Source organism: Balaenoptera acutorostrata, chromosome 1 (genome assembly GCF_949987535.1).
Source record: "Balaenoptera acutorostrata chromosome 1, mBalAcu1.1, whole genome shotgun sequence".
In the NCBI taxonomy this organism is placed as follows: Eukaryota; Metazoa; Chordata; class Mammalia; order Artiodactyla; family Balaenopteridae; genus Balaenoptera; species Balaenoptera acutorostrata.
In genome coordinates this window covers 58,582,235-58,596,791 of record NC_080064.1, presented here as the reverse complement: position 1 = coordinate 58,596,791, position 14,557 = coordinate 58,582,235, and the positions used below count along the sequence as shown (strand labels likewise).

The following is a 14,557-nucleotide window of genomic DNA, read 5'->3' as shown; positions in this document are numbered from 1 at the left end:
ATGGTTGCCAATCATCTGAAAGGTCACCAGTAAGAAGGTCAAGTGGTACCAGGCAAAACAGCTGCATGGCTCCTGGAAATCAGCTTTTATCTAAACATCTGCATTGGTTTGACAAAGCCCAGGGCAGTATTCACCCATTTGTTATTCAAAAAATACTATTTTTATTAAGCACCTACTGGGTGCTTGGCTGTATTATAGGTAAGGGGGAGACAGTGGTGAGCTAACTGCCATGGCTTCTGCCCTCATGTTGGCAAAAACACCCAAGTGATAAGTAGAATGTGTGTGCCCGTAGAGCAGTGCACATGGTGGTATCAACAAACTTCCAGAGGAGTGGCTGTGTACCCAAATCACCTGGGGAATGCAGATGCCCCACCCCAGGGCTACCCTGCTCTCCTGCCCAGGCAGGCGAAGTGTTCCTACCGCACCCTGCTTGTGCTGTTAGGGGCCGTGACAGAAGACGCCTCGGAACTGCATCCTCCTTTTGCTGATGTGGAGCCTCTCTGCTTTCTTTTTCCCTCCTCCTCAACCTACTGCCCTCTACCACTCTCTAGAAATGGCACGTGTGGATTTGCCAATGATTTCTGGTTGCCAAATGCAATAGGTAGGTGTCAGTCCTTGATTACAGCACTTACATATCACTTTTGTGTACTTTTCCATCTCCCTGGGTGCACTGTGAGCTCTCTGAAGATAGGGAACAGGTCTTTGTTCATCTATAAGTGCTAAAAGGGAAACCATCTAAACTGGTACAAAACAGGGCTTTGAATCTGCACCTTCTCCCCTTTAAACTTATTTTAAAATACCCTTACACAGACTTTAGATTCATCAGATTTGGTGCAAAAAAGGTAGGTAATTTCTTCAACATCTACAAGAGCAGATTTAAGAATCATCTAACCATGCTGATCTTGTTGTAAATAAGCATCTTGGTTTAAATTCTGTCAAAATGAAAAATTGGGGGGGAGCAAATTTCATATGAAGTATTCCAAATGGCTCATGACGAGATCAATTGATTCATCACCTTTGGGGGTGCATTTCAGAACTGACTTACCCCGACAGTGGGGAGCAGTTCTGTTCAGTGATCTGCTGTATTTAACAATGGTGGATTATTAAGCTGATTATTGTAAGATCTTATAGTGGAATACTATAAAGCTGTTAAAAAAAAGAAAGAGACAAGTCCACATGGATTGATGTGGAAAGATCTCAGTATGTATTATTGAGAGGCAAAAGTAAGGTGCAGATCAGAATATAGATGGTTATCCCAAATGTATGCTAGTGTATGCATTAAGTTTTTTTCTGGACGAACACACGAAGAACTGCTAACAGCCTAAGTATGGAGGAAGGGATAATTTCCACTTTATATCTTTTTGAACTATCTGAATGCTTTTACTATATACAAGTATTATTTATATAATAAGAAATTAATTAGCTTTAAAAGTCATAACTTTTAGAAAAGCAGTACTGCAGATCTAAGGTCAAGAGAGAGGACCAATTCCTCAAGTTTCCCAGGTAAAAATCACTCTGCAGGCAGCTCTCTGACACCTACATCTCAGGCTGGCTTTGTTACATTCTTCTTGGACCTAATAGTTCTCATGAAGGAATAAAATGGTTGCTTATTTATGATAAATGCTCCTGAAAGAAAGCCAGCTGCCTATGAAATACTAAAGGGAAGCTCAAGCCAGGAAAAACAAAACAAAACTGAGTAAATCAAAGATTAGAACATTAAATCTGGCAAGTGACTTGGAACTGCTCGGTGAACGAGTGATGAAATCATTTGAGATAATGCTCCAGCCAGAATTTAATTGCTTTAGTCTTACAGCATAATCACAGGTCATAAGGAGTTACTTAAATTGTATTTTATCCATTTAAGGAGAAAATAATATGCTATGATGGTATTTGCAAATGTGGGGATTCGAAGATTCTCCAAATGCATTTCCTGCAAGCCTCAAGGGTCTGTATAATAGTATCAAAGTACGCTTATTGCTTTTTGAAATGCTATCTCCCCATATGAGTAAGCTCCTTGAGAGCCTCGTCCATTAACTTCATTTCTTCAATTTGCTTGGCACGTAACACATATTCAGTAACTTTGTGTGTGTGAGTGTGTGTGTTTAGATGTCTATTTTTCTTCATTCAATTAATTTCACATATATTTATGGAGCACCTACTAAGTGCCAGGTATGGTGCTAGCACTTGCACACACTTGTGTTTTCCCAACATCTAAACAAGAAAGACCCTGCTGCCTTTGTTTCTCACACATACCACAAAGCTGAGGCTGGGAATCGGAGTCCCGTTCCTTCCAATATATCCTGTAATGGAGGACGCAGCCCATTTGCTCCTGGGCTGGAATTTCGTTCCATGAAATTAAAATGCTCCCCTTTTTCTCTGAGATGGCATTAATGTGGGGCCCACTCAATGGTGCTGTGAAGTAGAACACAGGAGGCTTTTGTCACCCTCCAAATCCAAACCATTAAACTACAGCAAAATTGGGCAAAAGGTCCCAAGACTCACCTTTGTGCTTAGAGTTACCCCGGATGGAGTTGCATCCTCCCTGGTCCCCTGAAAGTGCATGCACGTGGATTTCATAACAGATGTAGGGTTTTATGTTTTCTGCAAGACATAAAGACAGACGCTATTCCAGGTGAAACAAGGATTTAAAGAAAACCACACAGACAGCTTTTGAAACAAAACTCACCTTCAAGGAAAAACTTTGACTTTTACAAATAAATTATTTGCTGTTTACAGAAAAGTAAGCGTGGTGTTTTGCAGGCATAGCACCTGAACGGCTCTTCTAATTCCCTAGATGCTTATTAGGCTCTGACAGGGCAGCATGGGATGACACATTCAGGCGTGACTAATCAAGGCGCGCTCAGTGCAATCTACCCCCTTGTTCCCTCCCTTCCCCCCCTCCTCGCGCCGTGTTCCACTCAGATCTCAGTTGCTTCACAGCTTGGAAGATTAGGAAGATACCTGGGAATGTTAATACTCCTTCCTAGCTTTTACAGTGCCACACTTGGCAGTTTTCTGTCAGTCATGAAGTTTATTGGCAAGTCACTCTTCCCTTCCCAAACTCCCTATGTCCATGAATCTCAGATTTCTACTTCCTGTAAAGAAAAGGCCCCTCTCATAGATACTGCCCATGACATATCTTTAAACTCCCAATGAAAGTTTAAAGGAAAAAGATTATTTCTGTTAGGTACCTAACTGTACCTAACAGTCTCATGTGGTCAGGGTAAGGACTCTCTCCCATATTGTTCAATGCCCTGCCATAGGTAGGTCTGGTCCCCTACACTGACAATTGATTAGGGTTTAACATTTTCTTTTTTGGGAAGAAGAATTTTACATCACAAAATAATTTACTAGTGTGTGTGTTATATAAAAATCCATTGTCCCTTAAATATTCCAGCAAGTAGGTAGTACATGAAGCTCAGACGTGCAACCAGTACCGTCAGAAGGGACCATGAGGAAATCAAAACTCATGCCATGGGTGAGTTCCAACTCGTATTCATGAACCAAGTGAAATGGAGCAAGGCTGCAATCAGCTTAGTCCTGTAATCCAAAGATGCTTTGTGGGTAGCCTCCAGACCCAGAAGCTCAAAGGGCAACACGGAATATGGAATCATTTCATTTGGGAGGGGCTGGTTCCTGGCTGCTCTGTCGCTAGTTCTGGAAGGGACCCACCAACCACCGTGCCATGTGGGAGCTCCAGATGAGCTCATTAGGCAAATGGTTTCGTTGCATTTTGCCATGCAAAGTGTGAGTTCAGGGCAGAGGCCTTGGGGAACTGCTGCATCAGAAGCTGTGGGTTCCTTCTTATGAACAGCCTACCCTTAGTGGAGGAGGGAGGAAAATGTGGTTCCGTAGCTTAGCTGACACTTTCCTTTCTATGAAGAGCAGAGCCCTAGCCAGCTTGTTCCCAACTTCTGACCTTAAGAACTCCTGTTTTACTGGCTAATTCTTACATGAACACCCCCTAATCATTGTCTGCTCCCTACCTCAGAAATTCCTTAGCCTTTGCTGCTGGTGGATGAAGCCCATACTCTTTTAACATTTTCATTTCTTTCTACAGTCTGGCCCCAACTTCCAGGCTTATATCTTGAAACCCCCATGCATACACATATACCTGGCACGCTTGGGCAAAGGCTCTGTCTTCACATTTATAAACCACCTCTTAGGTGGTTTTTCTGCAGAAAGCTAAATTCACCTATTAAGTCTGGGAGAAGGCAAACATTAAATGATCAGCAATGAGGAGGAATCACAGAGGAAGTATGATGGGACCATACGGAAGAGGGGCCCAAGTAGCTAGGCATCAGGGAAGGTTTTCTAGGCACTGTGATGTCTACATATTTGTAAAAGGAGTGTCTCTATAAGGTCAGAACTGTTTTCAGCAAGACAAGACAGGACTGACTGTTTCTAGCCTAGACCCCACCAACTTATAATCCAGGAGGTGGACTTTACTGTCGTCTGCTCCAAAACACCCAACTCGGCCCCAGCCAGATGCTGGGAAAAGACTGGTAAGGATCTGATGACAATGAGTCATCTATCTTACTTATTGGAGAGGGTTACTTTGAATTCACGATAAGTATGAGTTAAGTTTTAAGTGTTTATTTCCAGAACATAACATCAACACAGACTCATAGTTGATCAAGTGTTTTCAAGTGGGAGAACAACTTGAATTAATAGTTATCTTACCCAGTATTATTCATTTTCTTCAAATGAATATGTCATACTTAGGAAACATTTTAGCTTCTTAAGTATGGAAAACATTCTCTCTTGTCATCTATTTTATGCATTGTGTGTAGAATATAGAATTTCTAAAAGGAAAGAACTTGTAGGGACTATATAGTTCAAACTATCCCAAAGGGGTAAATCCTAATACAGTTTATAATAAGCGTTTACAATTATATAGCAGTTTAGAGTTCAGTAAATGCCTTTTCTATCCGCTGTTCATCTGATTTGATGGGCATAACAGCCCTAAAGGAAAAATGGTTCTACTGCAACAACTCTAGGGACAGAGAACACACTGCCTTGAGGGGCAATCAACTGTCCTATTAGAGACCATCAAGTATAAGGAAAGTTCTTTCTTAAAATTGAGCTGACATCTGTCTTCTTATAATTTTTATGCAGGGGGCCTTCGTTATGCCCTCCAAAACAACAAAGGACACATACTCTTTCTTATATACATGTCGAAGCCAGTAACGGCTGTCAACCACCCCCCACTGACCCAATCCAGAATTCTCTTCTATGGGCTAAGTGGTTTCCACATTAAAAGTTCCAGACCCCTAATGGCTTACTCACTTTCCTCTGATGTTCACTGGGTTATCCAGGCAGCACTCTTTTTAAGTACAGTGATTAAAACTGAATACAACCCCCTAGAAGTCTGAGTAGCTAGACTCTAAAAGAGGCACACAGTTAAGGACTGGCTCGTGTATTATCATGCAGTGCCCTCTGTTTATTTCATTTGTGGAAGTCTTGTCTCCTTAAGCAGGGTGTGTGTATCCTTTGGTCAGGTGTAATAGTTGTCATGGTGTAATGAAAATATGGGATTTAGAGCTTGAAAACCTATTAAAATCTTAGCTCCATCACATATAATAATAATAATAATAATGATAGCTAAATTATTAAGCACTTAAAATGTGCTAGGTACTGTTCAAAACGTTTTCTCTTTCAGTTAGTCTTCACAGTAATCCAGTGAGGTAGGTGATTCTACCCCCATTTTACAGATTAGGAAACCAAGGCACAGAGAAGTTAAGCAATTTGCCCTGGATCATACAATTTAGTAAGTGACAGAGCCAGGACTCAAACCCAGATAGTCTGGCTGCAAAACTTTTAACCTCTGTGCTGAACTTATACTTTAAAAATCACATTGACATTTTTAACACATTAAATTAACACGTCCATTGCCATACAGAAGATACATTTATCAACATTTTAATTTGGGGTGATACTGAAGATTAGCGTTAATTATCTTATGATGATTTTGAATTATTATAGAACAACAATTAGGAGAAAAATAGAAGGAGCACAATACTGTAGTTTCGGCTTCTGAATGTTCTGAATGTTTCAGCACACACACACACATGCACACATGTACACATGCCTTGTTCATTGAAATTCATCCTGGAAGAAGATTTTCAAACAACTGACCATGTAACTAACCTAACTTTGATATGCAAATAATACCATTTCTCTTTGGGAAAATTAAAATAAGAAGAAATTTCCACTAATAGGTTTTTGGTAACATATTCATCGGTAAGTAAGGGAGGCCTCTGAGTACTTCAAACACAAAACAATCTTAGAAGCTGACTGTGGGGCTTCCCTGGTGGCGCAGTGGTTAAGAATCCACCTGCCAAGGCAGGGGACACGGGTTCGAGCCCTGGTCCGGGAAGATCCCACATGCCACAGAGCAACTAAGCCTGTGCCCCACAACTACTGAGCCTGCGCTCTAGAGCTCGCGAGTCACAACTACTGAGCTCCAGTGCTGCAACTACTGAAGCCCACACGCCTACAGCCCGTGCTCCACAACAAGAGAAGCCACCGCAACGTGATGCCCATGTACCTCAACGAAGAGTAGCCCCCGCTCACAACTAGAGAAAGCCCGTGTGCAGCAAAGAAGACCCAACACAGCCAAAAATAAAAATAAATAAAATAAATTAAAAAAAAAAAGAAGCAGCTGACTGTGGCTAACAGAGTAAGACTTCAGAGTTCGTGAATTAAGAACTTGAAAAAAAATAAACCTGAGACCTTGCCTTTTAATGTTTGCTTGGCAAATGTCAACTGCCTGCAGTGTGACTAGGACTAGATCTCTCCTCTGAGAGAAGAGGTTAAGGATTCTTTTCACTGGTCAGGAATAGCAAGCCCCATTTAGGGATTGCTGTGATGAAAGCTAAAGGGCAAGTGTCAGACTCTGATGGGAGGAAGATGTGCACCACAGCAATCATTTATAAAAATGATGAAACGAGCCTTTGGCTACCTTGTTTTCCCATTGTCCAATGTTGTTTATGCTCAGGATTGAATGGTTGACTATTTGTGAGATTTCTTTTTAGTTTAAATTCATATTGTATGATACAGAAATTTAGGATGTGCTCCAAGGGTAAAATGAAATTGTAAAAAAAAAAAAAAAGAAAAGACATTGATTAACTTCTGTCCAATTATTTGAATATATTTTCTGACACTTTCTATCACTTGATTTTAACCACTGACAGATTCAGAATTTGAGGACTAGAGACACCAATTATCATATAGATAATTCTGGATTTGTTATCACACAAATAATAAGTAGCAGAATTGGAAATGAAAGATCTTCTGGTTTCCTCATCTGTACAATGGGTATAATAAGTCTTGCTACACATGACTGTTCTCAAAATTAAATGAACTCCCAAATTCAAGGTGTCCCTCACACTGACTGGTTACTACTTAGCTCTCAGCCATGCTTGTTGGGTTCATTATTCAGTCATCTTATACGGCACTGTATCAGGCACATGAGTTTTCCATAAATTCTAGAGTTTTTAGTCAATCTGTGAGTATATTCTATGGCTGCAGTGGTGCATCCTGATGGGCTCTAGGTCATCACTATCCTTCTTCTCATGCAGCTGCCTGTAACTGAAGGCATGACTCTGGGTTCCCGCCTGCAATTTCCTCAAAAAAGGTGAACTTAGAAACCCTCTAGAAGGAAGGTGAATAATTAAGTACCTGAAATCAGAGCAGACAGGTTGTAGGGGGGACTCCGCAACCAGCCTAGAGGGGGCTGCGTGCTGGCCCCCGGATGGAGTTCCCTCCATTCCACCACATACTCCTGCACAGCAGCGGCAGCTTTCCCTGGAGGTGTCCATGTCACCACGAGGTTGTCCACGCCCTCTGAGTTTGCTGAGACCTGTTGAGGAGCCAGCAACCCTTTATGGGGAAAGAGGGGGAAGGATAAAAATAAAATCACAGTGGATAAAGACATAGAAAACAACAACTCAACCCAGCAAAGTTGTAGCAAGAACCGATTTCTTGTAAAGAACTTCAGGTTCACAGATTTTGTTCATCCAGCTTCTCAGATCTTGGAGAACTGGCATCGGTGCCAGGACCCTATGTAGTGTTATTTATGAAATTATTTTCCCCTTCATCTTCCATTTCACTTCCCATTTCTGTGTCCCCAAAGGTACCTGCTCTAGTGAATATAATATGCATCCTTCTAATCCACGTCCCATATGTTTATTTACATATATATGTGTCCTTGAGAATTAGTGTTGCTTTGTGCTGGTGCGTTGCATTTTCATGAAACATGTTTGGAGTATATCTAATGCATTTCCTAACTTTTTATTTCACTCAACATTATGTTTCCAGGATACATCCATCCTGCTGCTATATGAAAATCCAGCTCATTCCTTCAGACTGCTGCCTCAACCCTGTCTTTGTCCAGTCTCCAAGTGACAAGCAGTAGCTTCCTTCCAACTTTTTGCCAACGCAAACAAGGATGCAATGAACATTCTCTTGCATGTCCTCGTGTGTGCCTGTGCAAGAGTGTCTCTCTCACCCTCCTATACTGTTGATGGGAATGTAAATTGGTAAAGTCACTATGGAGAACAGTATGGAGGTTTGTTAAAAAACTAAAAATAGAGCTACCATATGACCCAGCAATCCCACTCCTGGGCATATATCCAGAGAAAACTATGATTTGAAAGGATGCATGCACCCCGATATTCATTGCAGCACTGTTTACAATAGCCAGGACATGGAAGCAACCCAAATGTCCATTGACAGAGGAATGGATAAAGAAGATGTGGTACATATATATTAATACAATGGAATATTACTCAGCCATAAAAAGGAATGAAATAATGCCATTTGCAACAACGTGGATGGACCTAGAGATTGTCATATAGAGTGAAGTTAAGTCAGAAAGAGAAAGACAAATATCATATATGATTTATATATGGAATCTAGAAAAATGGTCCAGATGAATTTATCTGCAAGGCAGAAACTGAGTCACAGATTAGAAAACAAACTTATGGTTATCAAGGAGGGAAGGGAAGGGTGGGATGAACTGGGAGATTGGGATTGACATATATACACTACTATACATAAAATAGATAACTAATGAGAATCTGCTGTTATAGCACAGGGAACTCTACTCAGTGCTCTGTGGTGACCTAAATGGGAAGGAAATCTAAAAAAGAGTGCATATATGTATATGTACAACTGACTCACTTTGCTGTACAGGAGAAACTAACACAATACTGTAAAGCAACAATACTCCAATTTATTAAAAAAATTCTTTTTAATATCTTTATTGGAGTATAATTGCTTTACAATGTTGCATTAGTTTCTGTTGCACAACAAAGTGAATCAGCTATAAGTATACATATATCCCCATATCCCCTCCCTCTTAAGCCTCCCTCACACTCTCCCTATCCCACCCCTCTAGGTCATCACAAAGCATTTTTTTTTTTTTTTTTTTAAATGATGCTTTTTTTTTTTTTTTTTTAATTTTATTTATTTATTTATTTATTTATTTATTTTTGGCTGTGCTGGGTCTTCGGTTCGTGCGAGGGCTTTCTCTAGTTGCGGCAAGTGGGGGCCACTCTTCATCGCGGTGCGGGGACCGCTCTTCATCGCGGTGCGCGGGCCTTTCACTATCGCGGCCCCTCCCGTTGCGGGGCACAGGCTCCAGACGCGCAGGCTCAGCAGCTGTGGCTCACGGGCCCAGCTGCTCCGTGGCATGTGGGATCTTCCCAGACCAGGGCTCGAACCCGTGTCTCCTGCATTAGCAGGCAGATTCTCAACCACTGCGCCACCAGGGAAGCCCTCATCACAAAGCATTGAGCTGATCTCCCTGTGCTATGCAGCAGCTTCCCACTAGCCATCCACTTTACATTTGGTAGTGTATAGATGTCAGTGCTACTCTCTCACTTCGTCCCACCTTCCCCTTCCCCCCATGTGTCCTCAAGTCCGTTCTCTACGTCTGCGTCTTTATTCCTGCCCTGCCACTAGGTTCATCAGTACTATTTTTTTAGATTCCATATATGTGCGTTAGCATACGGTATTTGTTTTTCTCTTTCTGACTTCACTCTGTATGACAGACTCTAGGTCCATCCACCTCACTACAAATAACTCAATTTCATTTCTTTTTATGGCTGAGTAATATTCCATTGTATATATGTGCCAGATGTTCTTTATCCATTCATCTGTTTATAGACATTTAGGTTGCTTCCATGTCCTTGTTATTGTAAATAGTGCTGCAATGAACATTGTGGTACATGACTCTTTTTGAATTACGGTTTTCTCAGGCTATATGCCCAGTAGTGGGATTGCTGGGTCATATAATAGTTCCATTTTTAGTTTTTTAAGGAACCTCCATACTGTTCTCCATAGTGGCTGTATCAATTTATATTCTCACCAACAGTGCAGGAGGGTTCCCTTTTCTCTACAACCTCTCCAGCATTTATTGTTTGTAGATTTTTTGATGATGGCCATTCTGACTGGTGTCAGGTGATACCTCATTGTGGTTTTGATTTGCATTTCTCTAATGATTAGTGATGTTGAGCATCTTTTCACGTGTTGGTTGGCATCTGTATGTCTTCTTTGGAGAAACGTCTATTTAGGTCTTCTGCCCATTTTTAGATTGGGTTGTTTGTTGTTTTGATATTGAGCTGCATGAGCTGCTTGTATATTTTGGAGATTAATCCTTTGTCAGTTGCTTCGTTTGCAGATATTTTCTCCTATTCTGAGGGTTGTCTTTTCGTCTTGTTTATGGTTTCCTTTGCTGTACGAAAGCTTTTAAGTTTCATTAGGTCCCATTTGTTTATTTTTTATTTTATTCCCATTACTCTAGGAGGTGGGTCAAAAAAGATCTTGCTGTGATTTATGTCATAGAGTGCTCTGCCTATGTTTTCCTCTAAGAGTTTTATAGTGTCTGGCCTTACATTTAGGTCTTTAATCCATTTGGAGTTTATTTTTGTGTATGGTGTTAGGGAGTGTTCTAATTTCATTCTTTTACATGTAGCTGTCCAGGTTTCCCAGCTCCACTTATTGAAGAGGCTCTCTTTTCTCCATTGTATATTCTTGCCTCCTTTGTCAAAGATAAGGTGACCATATGTGCATGGGTTTATCTCTGGGCTTTCTATCCTGTTCCAAAGATCTATATTTCTGTTTTTGTGCCAGTACCATACTGTCTTGATTACTGTAGCTTTGTAGTAGAGTCTGAAGTCAGGGAGCCTGATTCCTCCAGCTCCGTTTTTCTTTCTCAAGATTGCTCTGGCTATTCGGGGTCTTTTGTGTTTCCATACAAATTGTGAAATTTTTTGTTCTAGTTCTGTGAAAAATATCATTGGTAGTCTGATAGGGATTGCATTGAATCTGTAGATTGCTTTGGGTAGTATAGTCATTTTCACAATGTTGATTCTTCCAATCCAAGTACATGGTATATCTCTCCATCTGTTTGTATCATCTTTAATTTCTTTCATCAGTGTCTTATAGTTTTCTGCATACAGGTCTTTTGTCTCCTTTGGTAGGTTTATTCCTAGGTATTTTATTCTTTTTGTTGCAATTGTCAATGGGAGTGTTTCCTTAATTTCTCTTTCAGATTTTTCATCATTAGTGTATAAGAATGCAAGAGATTTCTGTGCATTAACTTTGTATCCTGCTACTTTACCAAATTCATTGATTAGCTCTAGTAGTTTTCTGGTAGGATCTTTAGGGTTCTCTATGTATAGTATCATGTCATCTGCAAACAGTGACAGTTTTACTTCTTCTTTTCCAATTTGGATTCCTTTTATTTCTTTTTCTTCTCTGATTGCTGTGGCTAGGACTTCCAAAACTATGTTGAATAATAGTGGTGAGAGTGGGCAACCTTGTCTTGTTCCTGATCTTAGTGGAAGTGGTTTCAGTTTTTCACCATTGAGAACGATGTTGGCTGTGGGTTTGTCATATATGGCCTTTATTATGTTGAGGTAAGTTCCCTCTATGCCCACTTTCTGGAGAGTTTTTATCATAAATGGGTGTTGAATTTTGTCGAAAGCTTTTTCTGCATCTATTGAGATTATCATATGGTTTTTATCCTTCAATTTGTTAATATGGTGTATCACATTGATTGATTTGTGTATATTGAAGAATTCTTGCATTCCTGGGATAAACCCCACTTGATCATGGTGTATGATCCTTTTAATGTGCTGTTGGATTCTGTTTGCTAGTATTTTGTTGAGGATTTTTGCATCTATGTTCATCAGAGATATTGGCCTGTAGTTTTCTTTCTTTGTGACATCTTTGTATGGTTTTGGTATCAGGGTGATGGTGGCCTCGTAGAATTAGTTGGGGAGTGTTCCTTCCTCTGCTATATTTTGGAAGAGTTTGAGAAGGATGGGTGTTAGCTCTTCTCTAAATGTTTGATAGAATTCACCTGTGAAGCCATCTGGTCCTGGGCTTTTGTTGTTGGAAGATTTTAAATCACAGTTTCAATTTCAGTGCTTGTGATTGGTCTGTTCATATTTTCTATTTCTTCCTGGTTCAGTCTCAGAAGGTTGTGCTTGTCTAAGAATTTGTCCATTTCTTCCAGGTTGTCCATTTTATTGGCATATATTTGTTTGTAGTAATCTCTCATGATCCTTTGTATTTCTGCAGTGTCAGTTGTTACTTCTCCTTTTTCACTTCTAATTCTGTCAATTTGAGTCTTTTCCCTTTTTCTCTTGATGAGTCTGGCTAATGGTTTATCAATTTTGTTTATCTTCTCAAAGAACCAGCTTTTAGTTTTCTTGATCTTTGCTATTGTTTCCTTCATTTGTTTTTCATTTAATTCTGATCTGATCTTTATGATTTCTTTCCTTCTACTAACTTTGGGGTTTTTTGTTGTTCTTCTTCTTCTTTCTCTAATTGCTTTAGGTATAAGGTTAGGTCATTTGAGATTTTTCTTGTTTCTTGAGGTAGGATTGTATTGCTATAAACTTCCCTCTTAGTACTACTTTTGCTGCATTCCATAGGTTTTGGGTTGTCGTGTTTTCATTGTCACTTGTTTCTCAGTATTTTTTGATTTCCTCTTTGATTTCTTCAGTGATCTCTTGGTTGTTTAGTAGCATATTGTTTAGCTTCCATGAGTTTGCATTTTTAAAGTTTTAACTCCTGTAATTGATACCTAGTCTCATAGCGTTGTGGTGGGAACAGATGCTTGATACAATTTCAATTTTCTTAAATTTACCAAGGCTTGATTTGTGACACAAGATGTGATCTATCCTGGAGAATGTTCTGTGTGCACTTGAGAAGAAAGTGTATTCTGTTGTTTTTGGGTGGAATGTCCTATAAATATCAATTAAGTCCATCTGGTATAATGTGTCATTTAAAGCTTGTGTTTCCTTATTTATTTCTGTTTGGATGATCTGTCCATTGGTGTAAGTGGGGTGTTAAAGTCCCCTACTATGATTGTGTTACTGTCGATTTCCCCTTTTATGGCTGTTAGCATTTGCCTTATGTATTGAGGTGCTCCTATGTTGGATGCATAGATATTTACAATTATTATATCTTCTTTTGGATTGATCCATTGATCATTATATATTGTCCTTCCTTGTCTCTTGTAATAGTCTTTATTTTAAAGTCTATTTTGTCTGATATAAGTATTGCTACTGCAGCTTTCTTTTGATTTCCATTTGCATGGAATATCTTTTTCCATCCCCTCACTTTCAGTCTGTATGTGTCCCTAGGTCTGAAGTGGGTCTTTTGTAGACAGCACATATATGGGTCTTGTTTTTGTATCCATTCAGCCAGTCTCTGTCTTTTGTTTGCAGCATTTAATCTATTTACACTTAAGGTAACTATTGATACGTATGTTACTATTACCATTTTCTTGTTTTGGGTTTGTTTTTGCAAGTCTTTTCCTTCTCTTGTGTTTCCTGCCTAGAGAAGTTCCTTTAGCATTTGTTGTAAAGTTGGTTTGGTGGTGCTGAATTCTCTTAACTTTTGCTTGTCTGTAAAGCTTTTGATTTCTCTGTCGAATCTAAATGACATCCTTGCTGGGTAGAGTAATCTTGGTTGTAGGTTTTTCCCTTTCATCACTTTAAATATATTTTGTCACTTCCTTCTGGCCTGTAGAACGTCTGTTGAAAGATCAGCTGTTAACCTTATGGGGATTCCCTTGTATGTTACTTGTTGCTTTTCCCTTGCTGCTTTTAATATGTTTTCTTTGTGTTTAATTTTTGTTAGTTTGATTAATATGTGTCTCAGCATGTTTCTCCCTGGGTTTATCCTGTATGGGACTCTCTGCGCTTCCTGGACTTGATGGACTATTTCCTTTCCCATGTTGGTGAAGTTTTCAACTATAATCTCTTCAAATATTTTCTCAGACCTTTCTTTTTTTCTTTGTCTTCTGGGATGCCTGTTATTCGAATATTGGTGTGCTTAGTATTGCCCCAGCGGTCTCTGAGACTGTCCTCCATTCTTTTCATTCTTTTTTCTTTATTCTGCTCTGCGGCAGTTATTTCCACCATTCTATCTTCCAGCTCACTTATCTGTTCTTCTGCCTCAGTTATTCTGCTATTGATTCCTTCTAGAGTGTTTTTAATTTTAATTATTGTGTTGTTCATTACTGTTTGTTTGC

The 14,557-nt window shown here is 39.7% G+C and overlaps 1 protein-coding gene across 1 annotated transcript in view; it reads right to left on the bottom strand.

The window, feature by feature from the left end:
• The window catches only part of IL12RB2 (interleukin 12 receptor subunit beta 2), a 78,404-nt gene that overhangs the window by 12,187 nt on the left and 51,660 nt on the right, over positions 1-14,557 (bottom strand). The window contains exons 10-12 of the mRNA XM_057539862.1: positions 7,684-7,884; positions 2,503-2,601; positions 2,254-2,412 (exon numbers count right to left, since the gene is read on the bottom strand). Coding sequence (XP_057395845.1) covers positions 2,254-2,412; positions 2,503-2,601; positions 7,684-7,884 — 459 coding nt within the window. The remainder of the gene's footprint in view (positions 1-2,253; positions 2,413-2,502; positions 2,602-7,683; positions 7,885-14,557) is intronic.